Genomic DNA, 19879 nt, shown 5'->3' with positions numbered 1-19879 from the left:
TTTGAGACGGGGCCTTGTCCTCTGGGCTGCCTCTCTCTGGGGCTGGGCACAGAGCAGACAATCTCTGAGGTGCCTTTCAGTGCCAAGACTAAGATTCTGTAATGAAGGCGTGTGTTTCGGATGAGATGGGAAGGGAAAGATGTGCAGTGGTCCCCATTCGGCCCACGCTGGCCCCGCACCTGCACTTGCGGGGAAGCCTGTCGATCAGTCGGTGACGGGTTGGGTGCTGGGCAAACTGCCCTGGAGAGGTGAAGAAATGGCACATCCCAGCCACGGTCCAGCCACGGGAGCCAGACTGACCCGCATGGAAAGGAATTGATACAAATAAACGAAGCTGCAGACAAAGCCCCGTGATCAGACCGTGACAGGTGGACTTCGGGAGTCTCCTGAGAGTGGGGCTCAGAATGACTCTCTGTGCTGGTGGGGGGCTTGTGGGTGGACAGGGTGTGCTCACAGGACCTGCCAGTTACTGGTTGTTGATCCTGAGCAGACCACTGATCTCTCATTTACTCCGCACAGTCCTTGTATGTCTATAATGTTCCAGGCCCCGTGCCGTGACCATGGGATGCAGAAAATCAAATAAGGCAACATGCTTGTCCTCAAAAGACTTGCCTTGCAGTCTAGGAGGGGCAAGGAGTAAGTGTTAATATAGTAACTCAGCAAATGAAGATACAAAGGTGGACAGAAGGTTCCTCAAGCCGGGGTCCATGGACTTACTCTCCTGGAGCTCTCTCTGAGAATTATTTGACTTTGCCTATTCATTTTTTTATAATAGTCTAAAGAATATCTTAACAGCTGGTCTCATTGGCAGTAGACCCAAACATTGCTTTCAGTTCTGATGTCTGCATTTGTGTTCATGATCACACTAGGGGCCCAAAGGACCTGGAGCTATATCCCATGAATATTTAACTCTTGAGAATTCAACTAGGTGCATCTGGCCAAAAATAACATTATGTACTCACTTTTACATGCATATGGTAGAAATCTCGCATCTTTTAAGCTGGTTATCTCAGGTGCTCTGCCTGGTAAAGTGTAGCCAGTGCATGTTGGCACAACCCGTGGGGGAAATGTGCGCTCATCATAAGGTTTTCCCCACCATTGTCAAAGCCATGCGGAATGTTCTTCTGGTGGCCAGGCAAGTGGGTGGTGAAGGCTTCATTGACCTCCTCCCTTCAGAGAAACCCTTGACTAAGGAAATGTTAGAGGAACAGAAAGACATTTTTACAGAAGATGTAGGTGATGACAGCCAACAGGAGGAACTGACAAGCTGGAATCCTGTCAATTGCTCGTGTTCCAAGCAGAGAGAAATAGTTGAATAATTTCCAAATACCACTCATATATGCAATTTCATGCTATATATAATTACATATATTAATCATATACATGCATGTTATTGTACATATTTTTGTATTAAAATCATAAATATTGTGCTTTATGAATGCAAATGAAGATTTTCTTGTGTAATACTGGTTGAGTGCAATTCTCTTTCAGTTAACGTTAGAACTCAACTGCCATTTGCATGGGTCATTGAGAAAAGAAAGAGATATGTGTTATACGCAAATGCTGTCTTTGTGCCACGTGAAGGCCAAGAGACATTGTAGATGAGGGAGCTTGTGCTACTTGCTCGTAGTCACGCGGTATTATTAAGCTTAGTTCAGTAATGTTCTAGGGAAAAATGATGGCCAAGGTGGTATGTTAATGCTCACTTATCGAAGGGAAGGGGCAGGTGATTATGGTCAGAGAGGTAGATGCATCTGACCAATGATGGCCTAGCATCATCTGGGGACCCAGTGGGGACAGGTGCACTGTTATGTCCTAGAGATTCTTACTGTATACCTTTAACATGAGGGAATTTGGTCACCGTGAGCACATGGCTGTTTGCCAGAGTAATGCAGGACTCTCTTTATTGAAGTAGCTTCAAGTTAACTCAAACCGATGACTTTAGATGCAGTGAAGTCCTGCTAATGCCCTAAGTGGCAGTTTTGTTAGACTTCTGCCTGAAGATGAAGGCCTTTGCCCCGTAGGGGACATAGAGGATCTGGAGCTGTGCGGAGTTTCAGCAGTAGCTGCTGTTCCCTGCCCAAGCCTGCACTTCCAGGGAAGCTGTCTCAGGATTCTCGCAGATCTTCCCTCTGAGTGCCTGGTGGGATTCAAGGAGCATGCAAGGGGGTACGAGCTCCCCGTATTTACAGGCCCTGAGGGCTTCACACTCACACACTAGCCCACACTTGGCCTCAGCAAGTCTGTAAAAATTTTCACTTGAATTCTTTTTTCTGGCTTATATGGCATCCAGCAGTGTCCGCCCCGGGAAGCAAATGCTCGGTTTCTCTTTCTCCTGCAGGCCTGTGTCTTCCTCCAGATTCCAGGCTAGTCTGTGGCTCTGCAACCATGCATCTCTGATGGGTTTAGGGAAAGGTTTTAATGTGCAGTTTGATGTGTGTGGGAGAAAGTCTCCTTGCAGCTCTCTACATCTCTGAATTGAACTTGGAACCTAGCTGACTCAAATTTGTCTCTGATTTTTATCAAGCAGAGAATAACCCAGGCCCCTTATTTTAAGAATATTTGAAGTGGAAACTAAGAATGACTGAGAGGGGGTCAGAGGTTACTGCAGCTGCTATTTGACCAATAAAAAAGGACAGTATTTGGTCACACAGCTTGGCACACTGGCTCTCCATTACTAACTAGGTGACCTAACTGAGCCTTAGTTTCCTCATGTGTAAAACAGGATAAAGAAGAACTTTCCCACAATGCTCAAGCGCAGGATTTTTCGAATTAAGGGCCAATTTTTATGAGATCTCACCAGCATTGATGAGTGATAGAATGGAATGCACTGGAATGGAATGGTATAGAGTGGATGAAATAGAACAAAACGGAAAATGAAATAGAACAAAATTTTCAGAACAGAAAGTTCAGAGTGACTTATGGGTAGTGAGGCTAAGTATTTTTTCATGAAAATTGAGTTTCTGTCTATATGTACTTTTGTGTATTGGTCTTAATGTAAGATGTATTTTCAACTGTGGATTGTGAATTGAAACACTACTGGAGACACATTGTCATGGAGTGCATCAGTTAGTTATTCCTACACAACAAACAGCCCCCGTATCTTAGTCACATGTCACCGCGAGCATTTTTTCATTGCTCACAAATCTTCAGGTCAGCTGGGGTTCAGGTATCCAAGGTTGCAAACACCAAGAGGGCAAACCTAACCCTTTAACTATGTCTTAAGGGTTTTATTGTGACATTTTTGCTAAAATTCCACTGGACAAAGCAACTCATTTGCCCAAACCCGACATTATTGAGATAAGAAAGTACATTTTGCCTCCAGTGGGAGGGACAGCAAAGTCACATGGCAGAGAGTGAGGGGCAGGATTGGTACAATGTTGACATCAACCACATGAGGCAACTGAGAATGTCAGATGCGATCGTGTGTGATAAATTGTAAAATACACGTTAGGTTTCGTCTCTAAAGATGTGCCCCTGTTCCTCCCTTCCTCCCTCCTATCCGTCCACCATGCAGTCGGGCGAGAGGGAGAGGAAGGTCATCAAGATGTAAGAGAATTCCTCACTGATCCTCACCTTTGGGCCTGGAAAACTGCTCTGATTTCTCCTTTTTTCTTCTGAAAAAGTTTCTCCTTTATATTGCTGCCCGTTTACAATATATGAATTTGCACATCCGTATATGTTGATTTTTTTCCCTGTTTCCTATTTTGGTAACTAGAATGAAAATCCTCTGTTGACAAGGCCCTGTTTTCTTTGCTATCTCACCTTCTTATTACATGACGAGCATTTGGTCAGGGGTGGTGGAAGACAGTATTGTTGATTTTATTTGATTGTTTTTAGCCTTAAGCTCCAGGTGGAAAGGCAACTAATTTCCTCTCTGACCTCAGTATCCAAATTCATAGTAGGTATTTGATGAGTTTGGCATTAGTGTGGGGCTAATGGGTTGTTCACTTCAAGCCGAAAACTCTGGGAAAACTTGTGTTTGCTTAGCGGAGAAGAGCTGGACAGATGGTCGGCACTCGCAGAACACTTGCTGTCTGACCGCTATACCAACACACAGCCAGCTCAAGATAGATCTCGTGAAGTTCTGTGGCAGCTGTATTTATTTACATTTATCATTATTGTCAGGGATGTTATTCTTATAAAAGGTGTTATTTTTGAGCGTTTCCCGTGTGTCAGGCATTCTGCTGGTGATTTTTGCGGCTCATCTTATTGAACGCTTCTGACAGCACCCATTGTCTCATTTCTCTGTTCCCCTTCACGGCAGACCTCCTTGAAACAGCTTTCTGTGTTACCCCCCACGCATCCCGTTCTCTCTTGAACCCGCTCCCATCAGATGTTTGCCTCTTCTGCTGCACTGAAGCCCCTCCGTCAGGTCCCCAGGGTCTTGCGCGTGGCCAACTCCAGCAGTCAGCTTTTGGTCCGCACCTCACTTGACTTCCCAGCAGCACTGATAATCAATCACACCCTCTTCCTGAAGTACCTTCATGACTTACCTTCTGAGATACCGTGCTCTTGTGGCTTTCCTTTTTAACAAACTGGTTGCCGTGTTTTCGATCCCCTTTACTGGGTCCTTTCGTGAGTGGCCTCTAAGTGTTGGCATGCTCCAGGCTTAAAGGTGGGGGATTATTCAATCTCATGGCCTTAAATACTGCATATGCTGGTATAATCCAAACTTGTTCCTTCTGCTTGAACCTCTTCTATGAACCCTAGACTTGTGTTTTCACCTTCTTACTTCACTTCTTCATTCAGATGCCTAATAAGCATTTCAAATTTAATATTTGCAAAACTGAATTCTTGATTCTTTCATTCTTCCCCAAGTCTGCCTCTCCTGCAGACTTCCCTTATCTCAGGGATGACAATGCCATTCTTCTGGTTGCTCAGGCCCAAAACCCAGAAGTCATCTGTGGCTTCTCCCTCTCTCTCACATCCAGCAGCCATTCCAATGGCAAATCTGGTCCAGGCTACCTTCAGAATCCATCCTGAAGCTGACCACTCCCCGTTATCTCCATCACTACCACCCTGGTGTGAACCACTTTCATGTCTCCACTGGATGGGCTCAGCAGGCTCCTAAATGATCTCCCCTTCTTCTGTTCCTGCCAGAGGTATCCTGTCATATTGTCCCATCATGTCAGTTCCTTGCTCCAGAGTCCCCCCAGGATCTCATCAGACTTACCCAGTGGAGTAAAATCCAACCCCCTGGCTACTTTTGGCCAATGTCCTCTCTCTGGTCCTTGAATATGGCAGCAACATTCCTGTCTCAGAGCCTTTGCATGTCCTCTTTCCTCTGCTTTCAGGAATCTTCTGCGTGTCCTCATCACTCATTTCTTCACTTCATTCAGGTCTCGACTCATGTGTTACCTCTCTGGAAAGGCCTCCCCGGCCCATTCTAACTAAAATCCTCTCTCTTCACCCTCTGTTCTCGTACCTTGCTCTATTTTCCTTTCAAACCCATTTCACTACCTGATATTATGTTACATATCTACATGTTTCTTTAGTTTGTCTGTCTCCCCCCTAGGACTGTCCCATAAGAGCAGGGCTATGTTGTTCATCGCTCTATCCCCAGCACCTAGGACAGTTCCTGGGTCTTAGTTGATATTAAATAAATACTTGTTCAGTGAAGAACGATTTACTCTTATTCGGGGATGAGGGATCTGAGGCAGAGAGAAGTTATGTCAAAATACACTGGGACCCTGAACTTGGCCTCTAAATCCTGTAAATGAGAGAATGGGTGAATGTCAGATCTGGAAAGCTTAGGTACCCTCGGGTTCACAGATGCGGAATCCGAGCCCCAGAGACTGGGGAGTGACTTATTCAGATGTGATGAAGAGAAGAGTTTGGAGGAAGACCCGGGTCTCTGGATCCCAGTCCGTGGCCCTGAGCTGGTACTCCTGGGTCCCTCTCCCTGGACTTGAGGACTAACTATCAGACTAGTCTCTAACTAACCTGTGCCCAATGTGTAACGGCAGACAGCACATCAGTGGTTGCCTGGGTGAGGGGCAGAGGGAACAATGGACCGAAAAGAGGCGCAAGGATCTTTTGGGAAGATGGGAATGTCCTGTGTCAGTGTGGCAGTGGTGTCACGAGAGTATGCACCGTCAAACCCTTCAAGTTTGTACCCTTCAAACGCATGCGGTGTGTTGAACATAAATTATACCTCAATAAGGTGGATAAAAAATCCTGGTGTGTGTATTTATGTCTCACCTTTCCCAATCAGGCCCTCTGCGGGCAGAACCATGTCGTCTCCTATGTGGGCTGCTCTGAGGTGGTAACGCCTGGTGCCAAGGAGCCCTCGGATTCGGAGGACCTGAATGCGAATCCTGCTCGGCCCTTCACCAGCTGTGATTCTTGGATGAGCAGCCTCTTCCAGGCCTCAGTTTCCCCATCCATGATAGAGGGACAAAACACCTAACGTGCAGAGTACTGGGAGGATTTAATGGGTATAATTCTATGTAAAGTTTTAAAAACAATGCATGGTACACAGTAAGCACTCAATACATGATCACTATTATATTCCTTTTTGTATTTCTCGGAAGTGTGAAAACTCAAGGTAAAATGAGGAGTTTTGAGTACCAACTTCTCCTCAGACACAGTGCACTTTGCTGAACTTGGTAATAAATACAAACTGCTTAATTCAGATGACAATTGAATATCAAAGGATTTTTCTTTACTTAGTTTCTTGTTGCCTAGCTTACCATGGAATTTCAGCATTTTTTGTGAATTCATGAGAAAAATACTATCTGATTGTGCAGCCTTTTTCTTTCTAACACATTTCTCGGGGTGAAGGAGGGATCGTGAGGGAGGCCTTGTAATGCACAGTCAGCTTTCTATCAGTGCAGACAGACGGATCAACAGTGCAGCAAACTCACAGGGTGGCTGACACACAGACTAAATTCTTGCTTCTTTTCTAAATAGAAAACGAAGCAAATGATACAGTATATCTCACAGGATCCCCATAGGAAACACCTTTACATCTGGAGAGCCTCTATTCGCCTCTGTTACTCTAAAGTAATGGAGCTGCAAAAGTGTAATTTGACAGTAAAAATATTGACCCCTAAGGGCAACTTTCCCAAGATGACATTGACGAGCCACCTCACACGTGCTCACAGAGGAAAGTGGCGCAAACCGTCTGTTTCTAACCTGTATGTTCCCGTCCTTGACTCTTCTTATGTTAGGATTCATAGCATTTGGTTTCCCATGTTCCTTTTGGGGCTCAGAGAGCCACGAGAGTATCATTTACACAAGTGGTGGGAATCCGACTCTGATCTTTACTTTGCAGTGTCTTCCTGTCTCCTCCCAATACACATCCACTCGCTGTGTCACCTGACACAGAGATCTCAGTTCCGAGCCAAAAGGCCAGATTCACCGCTGGGAATCCAAACTTATTGGCTCTTTGACCTCAAACTTCCTTAGCATTTGGTCTGTGTTTCTTCTACTGGTCTGTCTCCCCTCATGATGTATTAAATGAAATTTTTTCTGAATGCCATTAACATGATAACCTTTTCTTTCTTTGTTTTTTTTTTTTTTTTTTTTTTTGTGAGGAAGATCAGCCCTGAGCTAACATCCATGTTAATCCTCCTCTTTTTGCTGAGGAAGACCAGCCCTGAGCTAACATCGATTGCCAATCCTCCTTCTTTTTTTTTTTTTCACCTTTTTCTCCCCAAAGCCCCAGTAGATAGTTGTATGTCATAGTTGCACATCCTTCTAGTTGCTCTATGTGGGACGCCACCTCAGCATGGACAGACAAGTGGTATGTCGGTGTGTGCCTGGGATCCGAACCCGGGCTGCCAGTAGCGGAGCGCGCGTACCTAACCACTTAGCCACGGGGCCGGACCCCATGATAACCTTTTCTATGTCACCTCCTCCCCCGTCTTACCCAGACACATGCTACTCATTGGGTCCAGGAATGAATGGGACCCAGAGAAAACCGTGGTGACAAATTCCTATTGGACATCTCTTTATTGAACACCTTCTACGTGCCATGTGCTGTGGAAGAAGTGGAGACACAGCGGTTAAGAGGAGGCAGGTCCATGTTCTCAAGCAGATCACCTTCAGGTGTAGGACAGAGATAAACAAGGAAACACCAGGAGCATTTAGGGAGTGATAAGTATTGAAAGGTAAATTATATAGCATAACATAGAGCAATCTAGTGTAACTCATATAGTGTAAGCCATATGACAGAAGCAATATGAATAGTGTAAGTAATATGCTGTAAATAATATAGAAATATTGTAAATATAGTCTGCATAGTAGCACACACAGTATATCAGAGGGAAATTGTGTAACAGATGGAGAGTGACCAGGTGTGGGGGTGCCAAGTTTAAATTAGAAACGACTCAAGGAATGCCTTCTGTGGAATGACATTTGAGCCGAGGTCCTATATGATTTATGCTGTTTTTGGTGGCAAGGAACAGAAAACCATGGGCCAAAATTGCTTAACGACATCAAAGAAAGTCACCTGATAGGAATTCACAAAGTCGGTTGGTCCCAGGTGGGCTGGTCCACTTGGGTCACAGAGGACCTGGTTCCTTCCGTCTTTCTGTCCTTCCAAGCTTGCAGTGTCAGCTTGGTCCTTGGCTGGCTCCCTCCAGGCTCTGAGATCACTGTAATAGTCCCTATTGTCATCTCTGGTGTGACACCATCCAGTGGGAGAAGGAGGCACAGCTTCCTATGCATCTCAGAGCAAGGAGACCCTTCCCAGAATTCCCAGCAGACTTCTTACACCTCATTGGCCAAAATTTTGTCACACACCCTTCCCTAAGCCAATCACTGGCAAGGAGAATGGGGTTAGAATGACTGGCTTGGCCAGGCCCATGGTGGATGGAGGGCAGTGAGTTTTCTGAATAAAACCTTAGTAATATTAGAAAAGAGGAAGGTGTATGCGTGTGTTGGGGCAGAGGAGCTGGTGTGTGGTTGGATGGGCAGTAGGCAGCCAGCTATGTCTCCTCAGACCTGAATGACAAGCAGATCTCCATCATGAGAAGATCAAGGAAAGGCTTTCAGATGAGGATAAGCCCAGGAGAGCTCAAGGGAGAGAGAGAAGACTCACGAGGAGGGAGCCTTGCAGGGTGTGGGGAGGGGTGTGCAAGGCAAGGCTGGAGTAGGAGGCAGGACCAGGTCATCAGGCCTTGTAAGGGATAATCAGGGTTTGGATTTTATCTGGTGTACCGCGGGAGGGTCCTGGAGAGGAGCAGGCAGAGGAAAGAGCGCCAGGCCAGGAGTCAGCACACATTCACCTGAAGCCCTGGGCAGGTGGCGGTCCCTTCTCTGCGCTGGATTCAGTGCAGGTAAACTGAGGATTGTGATGCCTGCCTCACAGAGTTACTGTGAGGCCTGATGCATCGAGAGAGAAGAGCGTTGCAGGCAGTGAGGTCCTATTCAATATGAGATATCTACTGTGGGTGGTTTTCATCATTGGCAGTAGTTATAAAGTCGCTGTGAACGTGGAATTAGCAAATCCTGAACCACTGCTTCTAGGGGAAATATATACACACACACACCTCTCAAATAGATTATAATCTTAGATATTCTCTTTACTTTACAAGGCAGAAAACGAGGCTGAGAAGTGTGAAGTGACTTTCCTGAGGCCTCCCCACTAGCAGGCACTGGAGGAGGGATTCAGACCCCGTCCAGCTGGCCCCGGAGCCAGAGCTGCACTGCCCCGTCCGCCCATCTCCATCATGGTCGTCTCTGGATGAGAGCTCAGATAAGAGGGCAGAGTTGTCTTGTTCGACCTCAGCTTGGAAAGTGCACGTGGGGCAGGTGACAAAGTTTTCGCTGCTCTGCATTGCCAGTAGTTATGGTGAAAGTGTCCCAAGAATTTTAGCAAGTAGGCAATGTGCAAATACGGAATCTACAAATAATGAGGAATCTGCAAACAACTAATGTTGATTTCTCATGTTCTGGAGGCTGCGAAGTCTGAGATCAGGATGTGGGTGTCTGGTGAAAGCCCTCTTCCTGGTTTACAGCCAGCTGTCTTCTGGTTGTGTCCTCACACGGAGGAGAGCAGAGAAGAAGCCAGCTCTCTTGTCACTCTTCTTATAAGAGCCCTAATCCCATCATGAGGCTCCACCTGCACGACCTCAGTACCTCCCACGGGCTCCACCCCCTAAAACCATCACATTGGGGATTAGGGTTTCAACATACGAATTTTGGGGGGACACAAGCACTCAGTCCATAGCATCCAATATATCCCTGATACATTGTTGTGCACCTAGATCTTAGCATTCAATACGATTAACCTTATTGAGATATTTGAATTAATTAAGGATAGGGGACATATACTTTTTTTAAGGGTGTGCATATCCCAGGAGAAAGAACTCTAATGATAGTCAACACACAGAATTGCTAAGGCCTCTCACTTTGTTATCTTCTTAATTTAACTTTTTCCGTTTAGGCTACCCCTCATTTCCAGAAAGATGGGGCAGCTTTAAGTCTGCATATGCTCTGAAAGTGTGCAGAGTGCCACTGTCTTATGATTTCATTTCTTATGCACAGAAAGGGCCTCATGGTTTCCAAAGCTGGTGTGTTCCTGACGGTGGGATGTGATTCAAGGTGATTTGAAGTGGGATGGGGGGTGGGCGGGTAGAAGTAGACCAGGAAGAACCAGAATTTTCCACAAGTGCAGGAGAGTTGAGGTCTGTACTGTAGGAGGTGGAATTGGGAAAGTTCTAGCAATAGGTGACAACCATCTGAGCCGGGGAGAGGTTGAGGGCAGAACTCCCTCACGCATCCATTGGAGGGTTCTTGTCGGTAGGGAAGCTGTTCTCTTCAGGTAGGTCTGCATGTTGCCACTGAGTCCAGGGTGATTAGGAGACTGATTGAATGTCCCCCAGTGCAGTGCTCTGGTGGGAAGGCAGGGGTTGCTCTATAATGGGGCTTTCAGATCTTTCTAAGAACCTGAGGGGAGGGCAGTCGGCTCAGCATGTGTCAGCATCACTGGATTTTAAGATAAGCACATGGTCCTCCATTCTATTTGAGAGTCTTCCTGCTCTAATTGAGAGTCTTGTTCTGATTGCTCTCTTTACAATCCTGGGCCCAATAATGCTGATTTATGTCCTTCAAACATGCCCTAAAAGCTAGCTGATTTGCTCAGTTCATCGTTTTTCTTCTCCCTTCTCCCTGGAGGGCAGAGGACTTTGGACTGCTGAGTTCAGACCGGATGGGAATGGGGCTCCAGAACGACGTCAGCCTGCCTGAGTCACGCTCCAGCACCCTGTTCACTGCTGTGTGGTCCGTGTCCCTGTGATTTCAGCCTGTCTTCCCGTTAGTGGCCTTGGGTAATTCTACTTAAAGTTTCCTAAAGTCATCTGCGACATTGTGCAGTGGAAGTGGCGAGGAGCTGTGTCTGTGACTGGGGCGCAGGGACGGGTTTAAGCATCTCGTTAGTTATTTTCCTCTTAGTCTGTGATTTCATTCTACAGTGAACGAGGCTCATCTCTTCTTTCTCCTCATGGGAACAAATTCATATTTGTGCCCTTTTTTTGGGCGGGGGATGATAATTTGTCTCAAACAACCTGGAGATTTGCTCTTAGAGTTTGGAAGCCGGCACTTCTGCCGTTGCTCTCGAACCACTCACCACTCGATGTCCAGGGGGCGGAGGGGCATGTGCGTCTGGGGCTCGGGAGGGTGGCCTGGGCTGCAGGTACCAACTCAGGTGAGGAAGAGAAGGTCAAGAAGAAGTCCCCGTCTGTGGCTCGTAAAACGGGCTGCCTGGTGGCTGTGGCTCTCAGGGCTGAGTTGGGGACCGCTGCCAGCAGCCCTGCCCTATGCGGCACCCCAAAAACAGTGTGTGACCTTGAGCAGTTACATGGCATCGCTGGGCACAGGTTCTTCATCTGGAAGATGAGACTGTGGACCTTTTGCGGTTTCGTGATTCTTTGGTGAACTGATTGCTGGTTCTGTGTCCTCGGCACGTGAAGTGACCTTTGCTCCTTCCTCCCCTCCCTACCTACATACAGAAATGACATTTTCCTGATGGTCCAGGAGAGAAAGTGCTCAACCTTTTACTTGCTTATCCAGAAGATGTGAAGTGAAATGGGGGCTTCAATTGTCTAATACCTGGTATGCTAATGCAGGCACATTGAGAGGGTACCCCCAAGTGCCGAGTCAAAAGGCCATAACAAAATTCTCACTTTCACTCTGCAAAATTACAGTTTAATGGGACAAAAATAATTATATCCACGTTTCTAGTGCATTTTGTGAGCACTTTATACAAGGATTTTAATCTAGTGCAAAACTCTCTGGGTTTTTCAGAAAAGATCCTCTTTATGGCTGGAATAAAGTGTTTTCTTAGTAACATACGGCCACCTTTTATGCGTCTTCCAATATGGAGCATGAGTGAAATATGTCACACCTGGGGTGTGGTTAGTGGTGGTTAGAATGTGTGAAAAAGGTAAAGTAAACAAAAAACACACACAAAAGGCAATACAGGTTATGCCACTCATTAAATTATGTTTATGGTTTTGCTTGTCAGTACTTCATAATACAAGAAGGTTTTCCTGGAGTCTATTTATCAGTATTTGTCGTTAATTAGTGCCTACAACTTACCTTTTGTTCAAGTCCTGTTCTCAGGCTGTCCTGGTGTCTCATCCGTCAGAGCTGTTGAAGTTCACGAACATTCATTGTCAGCCTTGGCTTGTGTTTTTCCTGCTGATGCATCTCAAGATTCTAACTCCTCCCCAAAGGTTTCCAACAACTGCGATGCCATTTTTGTGAACGGGAAGGAAATGAAGGGCAGAGTGGACACGGTCGTGAACTTCACCCACCAGCACTTCACCTCCCAGGTAGAGGTCACCGTCTGGGCGCCCCGCCTCCCCCTGCAGATTGAGATCTCAGACACGGAGCTGAGCCAGATCAAAGGGTGGAGAATCCCGGTGGCCTCTAACAGAAGGTGAGGAACCGAGGGAGGGAGGATTCTCAGAGACAGCTGTGGATCTGAGTCTCCTGGGGCCCAGACTGTTGTGGGGCCAAACGGCCCTCAGTGGCCTGGGCCCCAGGGAAGCATCCACAGTGGGTGACAATGGTCTGGGATTGGGGTTTGGATGAATCTGACTTGGGTACTTCCTAGCCCTTTGACATGAGGGGGTTATAATGGGGGTGATGATAGTCTCTACCTCACAGAGTAGTTGCCAGGATTCAGTAAAGTGATGCAATGCATAAGAAGCTCCTAGGGCCGGCCCCGTGGCTTAGCGGTTAAGTGCGTGCGCTCCGCTGCTGGTGGCCCAGGTTCGGATCCCAGGAGTGCACCGACGCACCGCTTCTCCGGCCATGCTGAGGCCGTGTCCCACATACAGCAACTAGAAGGATGTGCAACTATGACATACAACTATCTACTGGGGCTCTGGGGAAAAAAAAAAAAAAAAAGGAGGAGGATTGGTAGTGGATGTTAGCTCAGAGCTGGTCTTCCTCAGCAAAAAGAGGAAGATTAGCACGAATGTTAGCTCAGGGCTGACCTTCCTCACAAAAAAAAAAAAAAAAAAAGAAGCTCCTAGCACAGGGCCTGGCTTTAGAGTGCAGTTATTTTTTTATTCCCTGTTTCCCTATTGTTTACTCACATGTTATTCATTCTCAGTTCCCTGCTTGTCAATGTCAACCGTCATCCAGAGGGCACAGTGCCATGGTTAGGTTGTGGACTCTGGAATAAGGCTGCCTGAGTTGCCACCCTGGCTTTCCCACCTATAGCTGTGTGACCTTGGACAAGTGACTTAACCTCTCTATTCCTCAGTTTCTTCATCTATAATTTGGAGGTGATGATATTACTGAATAGAGTTGTCCCAAGAATTCAATGAAATGATACACACTGAATAGACAGAATTCTAAAGAGGACCACCCCCCCCCAGGATTCCCATCTCCTCCTTATTCAATCAAACACTAATCTGGTCCTGCTGTGAAGGGATTTCACAGATGTAATTAAAATTCTAAATCTGTCAACCTTAAGCTATGGGAATTCTCCAGGTGGGCCTGACCTATCAGTTGAGCCCTTTGAAAGCAGAGAGTTTGCCCTAGCTGGTAAATGGTACCGTACAGTATGTAACCTTATAAAATTGACATGTTTTTATTTGGCATAATGCCCTTGAGATCCACCCAAGTTGTTGCACATGTGCGTGTTGATAGTTCATTTATTTGTATTGCCGACGGCATCTCGTGGCCCATGTTATCACAGTTTGCTTAGTCAATCATCCACTGAAGGACACTTCTGCCAGTTTGGGGGCCACTCCACATAGAGCTGCTATGACACTCGTGTGCAAGTTTTCATGTGAACATAAATTTTCGTTTCTCTGGGGAAAATGCCCAAGACTGCAATTGTTGGGTTGTATGGTAAGGGCATATTTTGCTTTAAAAGAAATTGCCAAACTGTTTTCCAGAGAGGCTGGACCATTTTACATTCAAACCAGCCGTGTATAAATCATCCAGTTACCCACATCCTTACCAACACTTTGAAAGGTTACATATGTGATCCCATTTACGATGATAGAGAAAATGGACAACAGGTGTGTGGTTGCCCTGGGTCAGGGGTGGTGTGGAGGTATAAAGGAGCAGCACGGGGCACCCCGTGGAGAGGGTTCTGTTCTGTATCTTGATTATGGGGATGGTTCCCTGAATCCACACGTGATAAAATTGCATACAACTACACACACACACTTGTTAAACTGTGGAAATCTGAATAAGCTCTGTGGCTTGTACCAAGTTTGTTTCCTAGTCTTGATATTGCACTGTGGTTAGGCAAGATGTTAACTCTGGTGGGGGGAGGGTAAACAGTGTGCGGGACCTCCCTGTACAAATTATTTAACTTTCAGTGAATTTCTAATTACTTCAAAATTTAAAGTTTTTTAAAAAAACAATGGAACACAATCTGCCCTAAAATAATGGAATTGTTCACTAATAGGGTGTTTCTAAAACTTCATTCATTCACTCACCACTTTTATGACACTGCCACTTTTGAATATACTTAATAGTGTTCTTTTTTCAGTTTTATCCATTTATTTGAGGGAAACTTCACATCACTATCAAAAATGGCCAACTAGAAAAAATTAACACAAAGAAAATAAGACGTTGTTATTAAATTCGGAGTCGATACTGTTGTTTGTCTGGATTTGTTTGTATTAACTGGTAGAGACTAGCGAGTGTCAGAGAAGCGGCAGGGAACAGAGATGCTCCCTGTGATGTAATTAGAGGACTGAAAAATGAATGGGCCTAACGTTTCAGTGTTTCATTCCATGTTTCTAATGCTCTGTCCCTTTCCAGCTAAAATCATCTCACTTACCAGCAAGGATCTTCACTCCTCACTTTGAGAACCCAAATCGCCATGTTGTGGTGCTGGTGAAAATATTTCCTATAACTTTCTACACGGTTCTCAGACCTTTCAGGGAGGCAGAAGGACAAATTTTAAAGGAAGTGCATTTCATACGTCAGATGGAGCTCAGTCCAGATCTGCTAATTGCCAGCTGTCCAGGCCACATATCGACCACTGAGCCGTGGTTTCTTCATAAAAATAGGAACATGTTTCATGGCTTCTGTAAAGATGAATGGAATTAGCTCTAAAAAAAGGAGTGGCCACAAACAGGGGGACACACTTCTGGATGACCAGCTGTGTGGCCGTGGCCAAGTTCCCTCTCCTCTCTAGACTTGGCTTCCTCACCGCTAAGATCAGGATAATAAACCCCTCCCTCCTTGGGGTTCTGTGGAGAGTCCGGCAGTCAGTGGTGTGGCTGGCGTGTGGAGGTGGTGACCTATGTCAGCTCTCATCGTTGCACAGAACACGTAGAGCAGGTCCTGGCACGTAGTGGGTCTAACTCAGTGCATATGAGTCTCTCTCCTCTCTCCCCTGACACAAATACCCTGACTGTCACAGACAAGTCAGCAGCCGCCAAATAAGATCCCCTCATGAAAGGACACAGGACAGGTTCATCTTGAGGGGAAGATTCTGGAATAGCAGAGCCAGAAAGGATTTCTCAGGGCGGATTGTGGGTGGAGGTGAGAGGAGAGGCTGTGCCGGGACGGGAGGAGGCGTGGGTGCGCCGAGGGAGGAGGGGAGGCCGGGACAGGTGACAGGGAGGAGGGGCCGGTGCGCGGAGGGAGGAGGGAGAAGCCGGGACGGGAGGAGGGACGGGTGCGCCGAGGGAGGAGGGGAGGCCGGGACAGGTGACAGGGAGGAGGGTGCACACGTCCAGACGTGTCTCAGTGATTCTGGGAGAATTCCGCAGCGGCTCTGTGGGTTGAGCGGGCAGGTGGATTGGGGTGGACTCTGAGGGCCTTCAGGGCCGTGAGCTCAGAGGAGGCCGCTTCTGTAGGGATGAAAGGGCCTCCGCCAGCGGAGGCTGGGTGTCGCGGCAGTCCCCAGGCGATGGTTCGTGATCCGTCTTGGCAGATCCTAAAGCACCATCCCCGTGTCTTCTGACTTAGTTGCTCCTCACACACACCTGGAGGAGGTGAGGGACAGGGTTCTTATTTCCACATCCAAGGTGAGGTGACTGGGCCCGAGTCGGGGTGAGCACCTCGATCAAGGCCAACAGAGAGGAGTGGAAACAGGCCCCACACAGCTCTTCATCCCAGGACCTCACGTTCCCTCCACTAGACGAAGCTTCTGCATCGTCCCTGCACGGGGATCGTTTGAAACTGCAGTTTCCAGAACACGGAGGTCAGAGCTGAGCCTCTGCCTGTTTGGGGCTGAGTCTCCCACGGTGGGCAGGTGAGGCAGGGGTGGGGCTTGGCCTCCGTGTTCCAAGCACGTGGCAGCACACGTGGCATAGAGTGATCACCAAACAGTGCCCCTGGAGTGAATGAGCCGATGGTGAGTAGATCTCTTGGGAGAGAAACCAGTTTACATCGCTCTGTACAGTCACGTGGAATCTGGAAAAGGAGGTACGGGAAATTTCTTAACCACCACAATGACATTTATTCTGGTTTGTTTGATTCCCAGGCCCACCCGGGAGAGTGAGGACGAGGAGGACGAGGAGAGGAAGGGGAGGGGGTGCTCCCTGCAGTACCAGCACGCCACGGTGCGCGTCCTCACCCAGTTCGTGGCGGAGTCGGCCGACCTAGCTCAGCTGAGCTACATGCTGGGCCCCGACTGGCAGTTTGACATCACTGACCTGGTGACGGATTTCATGAAGGTGGAGGAGGCGAAAATTGCCCAGTTACAGGATGGCAGGACCCTGGTGGGTCGGGAGCCGGGAATCACCACTGTGCAGGTACAGCCAGCCACTCCTTGCCCCCTCCCCGCACCCCAGTCTGTTCTGGTGAGCGTCCAGGAGATACTGTTGTGCAGGGGTGTGTGTGTGCAGGTGTGTGCACACACACGTGCATATCAGTGTGTTGATGTGCACGTGAGTCTGTGTGTGTGTAAGAGAATCATGAGCAGCAATAGAGTCTTCATCAACTGTAATAATCTAAACTCCAACTAATTTTTGCATTTTCGAGAAAGTGGAGAAAAAATATCTAATTTCTTTTACTGGTCAAAGCTAAATTAAACCCACAGTGGAAGCAATCTTTCCCTCAATATAATTTACTTTTCATATGTAACTAATAGAAGATGATAGAAGCTGTGAAAGCTAGTTTTATTTTCCTAACCTTGAGGGTTAACCGTTTAGCTATAATTTAATATACTGTTGTATCTTGAATAGTGGACAAAAAATTTTTAAAAAACAGGTATTTGCACTAAAAATGCAGTTATATGCCCTCTATTATAGTAATAGTAAAACTGTTTTCTAGCCAATTTTGACAGGATAATCATGCAGAAATGGTGCAACATATTTTCTTATAAAAAATTTAAATATTACCGCCCATAGTTAATTAAGTCATATTTTGGATGTTGCCAAAGTTAATTTTTGACAAAACTGGATTAAACGTTATATTTTGTATTACATTTCTACTGCTGCGTAACAAGTTACCACAAATTTAGCAGCTTAAAACGCCGCTAATTTGTTAGCTCAGAGTTCCGAGGGTCAGGAGTCTGGGTGAGCTTGGCTGAGCGCAGGGTGTCACAAGGCTGAAGTCAAGGTGGTGGCCGGGCGGGGCTTGTGGGGGCTCCAGGGAAGGATTTGCTTCCCAGCTCAGGTTGTGGGCGAAATGCAGTTCCTCATAGTGTAGGACTAAGGTGTCTGTTCCTTGTTGACTGTCAGCCAGGGGTCACCCCCTGCTCCTAGAGCCACCTGCACCACTTCTCACGGGGCCCCTCCGCCATCAGTAATGGCTGGATCGAGCTCTCCTCACGCTCCGAGTCTCCCTGACTTCCCCTTCTTCTGCCCACCAGGGGAAGCATTCTACTTTTAAGGGCTTATGTGATTACGTTGGACCCACCTGGAGAATCGAGGCTACTCTCCCTATTTTAAGCCCAACTGAGCCATATAACATAACATGATCATGAGGGTTATTTCTCATCACGGTCACAGGTTTGAGAGATGAGGCAGGACATCTTTGGGGGGACAATTCTAGAAATTCTGCCTACTGAATATTCTTCTCCATTTGTTAGTCAGCTCCGGTTGCAAACTAGATGGTAACTTAGGAGGAATGGCTTCTTAGGACGTTAAGATTCCTTTTCCCATTTTGCTTGACTGATTTGTCCAATGATGACACAGGGGCCCACACGACAATCGCTATTGTCTCGTAGTGAGCAGCTAACCCTACACTAGAAGGAATGTGAGTGGGAGAAGATGTTCTCTTACAGAGGTTTGCCACAGTTGTGCCAGTTTCACACCTTAATGTTAGTTGTTGGGAAAATGTTGCTCTTGGAGTGCCTAGTACCAAGGTGGCAATTTTTAGTTATTGAAATTAAATCAAGCTCTTCTTGGAAAACACACTGCTGTTATGGTATGAATCAGAGGAAAGAAAATGGAGCAAGATGATGTTTATAGAACTCCTCCTTCCATTGGCAAGTATAATCGAACAATAGCATAGCACTTATCCACACAGTTCCCCTGAGTCATTCATTTAGCCGAGAACTGAGAGAACACTTAGGTGGAAACAGCAATTAAGGAGTTTTAAATGATGTGTCGAGCAGAGACTTGAGCTTTCTTGCTTCCCTGGAAGGTCCTCTCGCCTCTCTCTGACTCCATCCTGGCTGAGAAGACCGTGATCGTCCTGGATGACCGTGTCACCATCGTGGACCTGGGCGTGCAGCTGGTGGCTGGCTTGTCCCTTTCCCTGCAGCCTCACAGAGTGGACAAAAGAGCCATCGTCTCAATGGCGGCCGCCCAGGACGTTCTCCAAGCCCCACGGCAGGTGAGATTCCGGAGTCCTTTTGTCCCTGCTCAGTTGAGACAGCTTGTCTCTCCCTCACATCCTGCAAAGGAGATCGGTAGAGCCTCATAGCTAGGACTGGCGATTCTTGAAGCTTATTCCTGCTTATTATTCCTTCTGTCCTGTCTCTGAGAAGAATGCTCAGTGGCTTAGGCACATCTTCCTTGTATGTGCTTTTACACCCTGACCTCGTGCCTGTACGCCGTTCGCTTTACAGCAGCCTTGTCCATGTGAGGCACAGCCTCCAGACCACGACCGAAGGGTCATGTGTTTTCACTTTTGCCAAAGTGGGTGGCTTTTGATACTTGGAAATTCCATTTCAGCTACTTACACGAACATGGCTACTAGGCACCAAATCGCTGCTGTTTACAATTGTCGCCAACTCTAAAACTCTCCTCCATCTTTAAACTGTCACAAGTCATTTATAAAGATACCAGGGGCATGTGCCTTTCAAGCAAGCCGGTCTCCTAATGCATCTTTCCCGACTACTTCCAGCCTGGGCATGTTCTGCTTTATCGGCACTGGGTTCCTAATAAAGACTGTTCAAAGTGATATTATCTGGAGGACTAGCCTGGTTAGTTGCACCTGAAATTGATTCGGATAAATTGCCTGATCTTTCGGAACGTTTTTAGAAATGTCA

General features: G+C 46.9%; 1 protein-coding gene across 1 annotated transcript in view; it reads left to right on the top strand.

Annotated features, from left to right (window-relative positions):
• LOC131398033 (transmembrane protein 132B) overlaps positions 1-19879 on the top strand; it is a 202518-nt gene that overhangs the window by 179797 nt on the left and 2842 nt on the right. The window contains exons 6-8 of the mRNA XM_058531084.1: positions 12687-12892; positions 16922-17192; positions 19030-19221. Of these exons, the coding sequence (XP_058387067.1) occupies positions 12687-12892; positions 16922-17192; positions 19030-19221 (669 nt within the window). The remainder of the gene's footprint in view (positions 1-12686; positions 12893-16921; positions 17193-19029; positions 19222-19879) is intronic.

This window comes from Diceros bicornis, chromosome 35, assembly GCF_020826845.1.
Source record: "Diceros bicornis minor isolate mBicDic1 chromosome 35, mDicBic1.mat.cur, whole genome shotgun sequence".
NCBI classification, from domain to species: Eukaryota; Metazoa; Chordata; class Mammalia; order Perissodactyla; family Rhinocerotidae; genus Diceros; species Diceros bicornis.
Note: the sequence above shows the minus strand (reverse complement) of the source record. Positions and strands in the feature narration are given on the sequence as shown.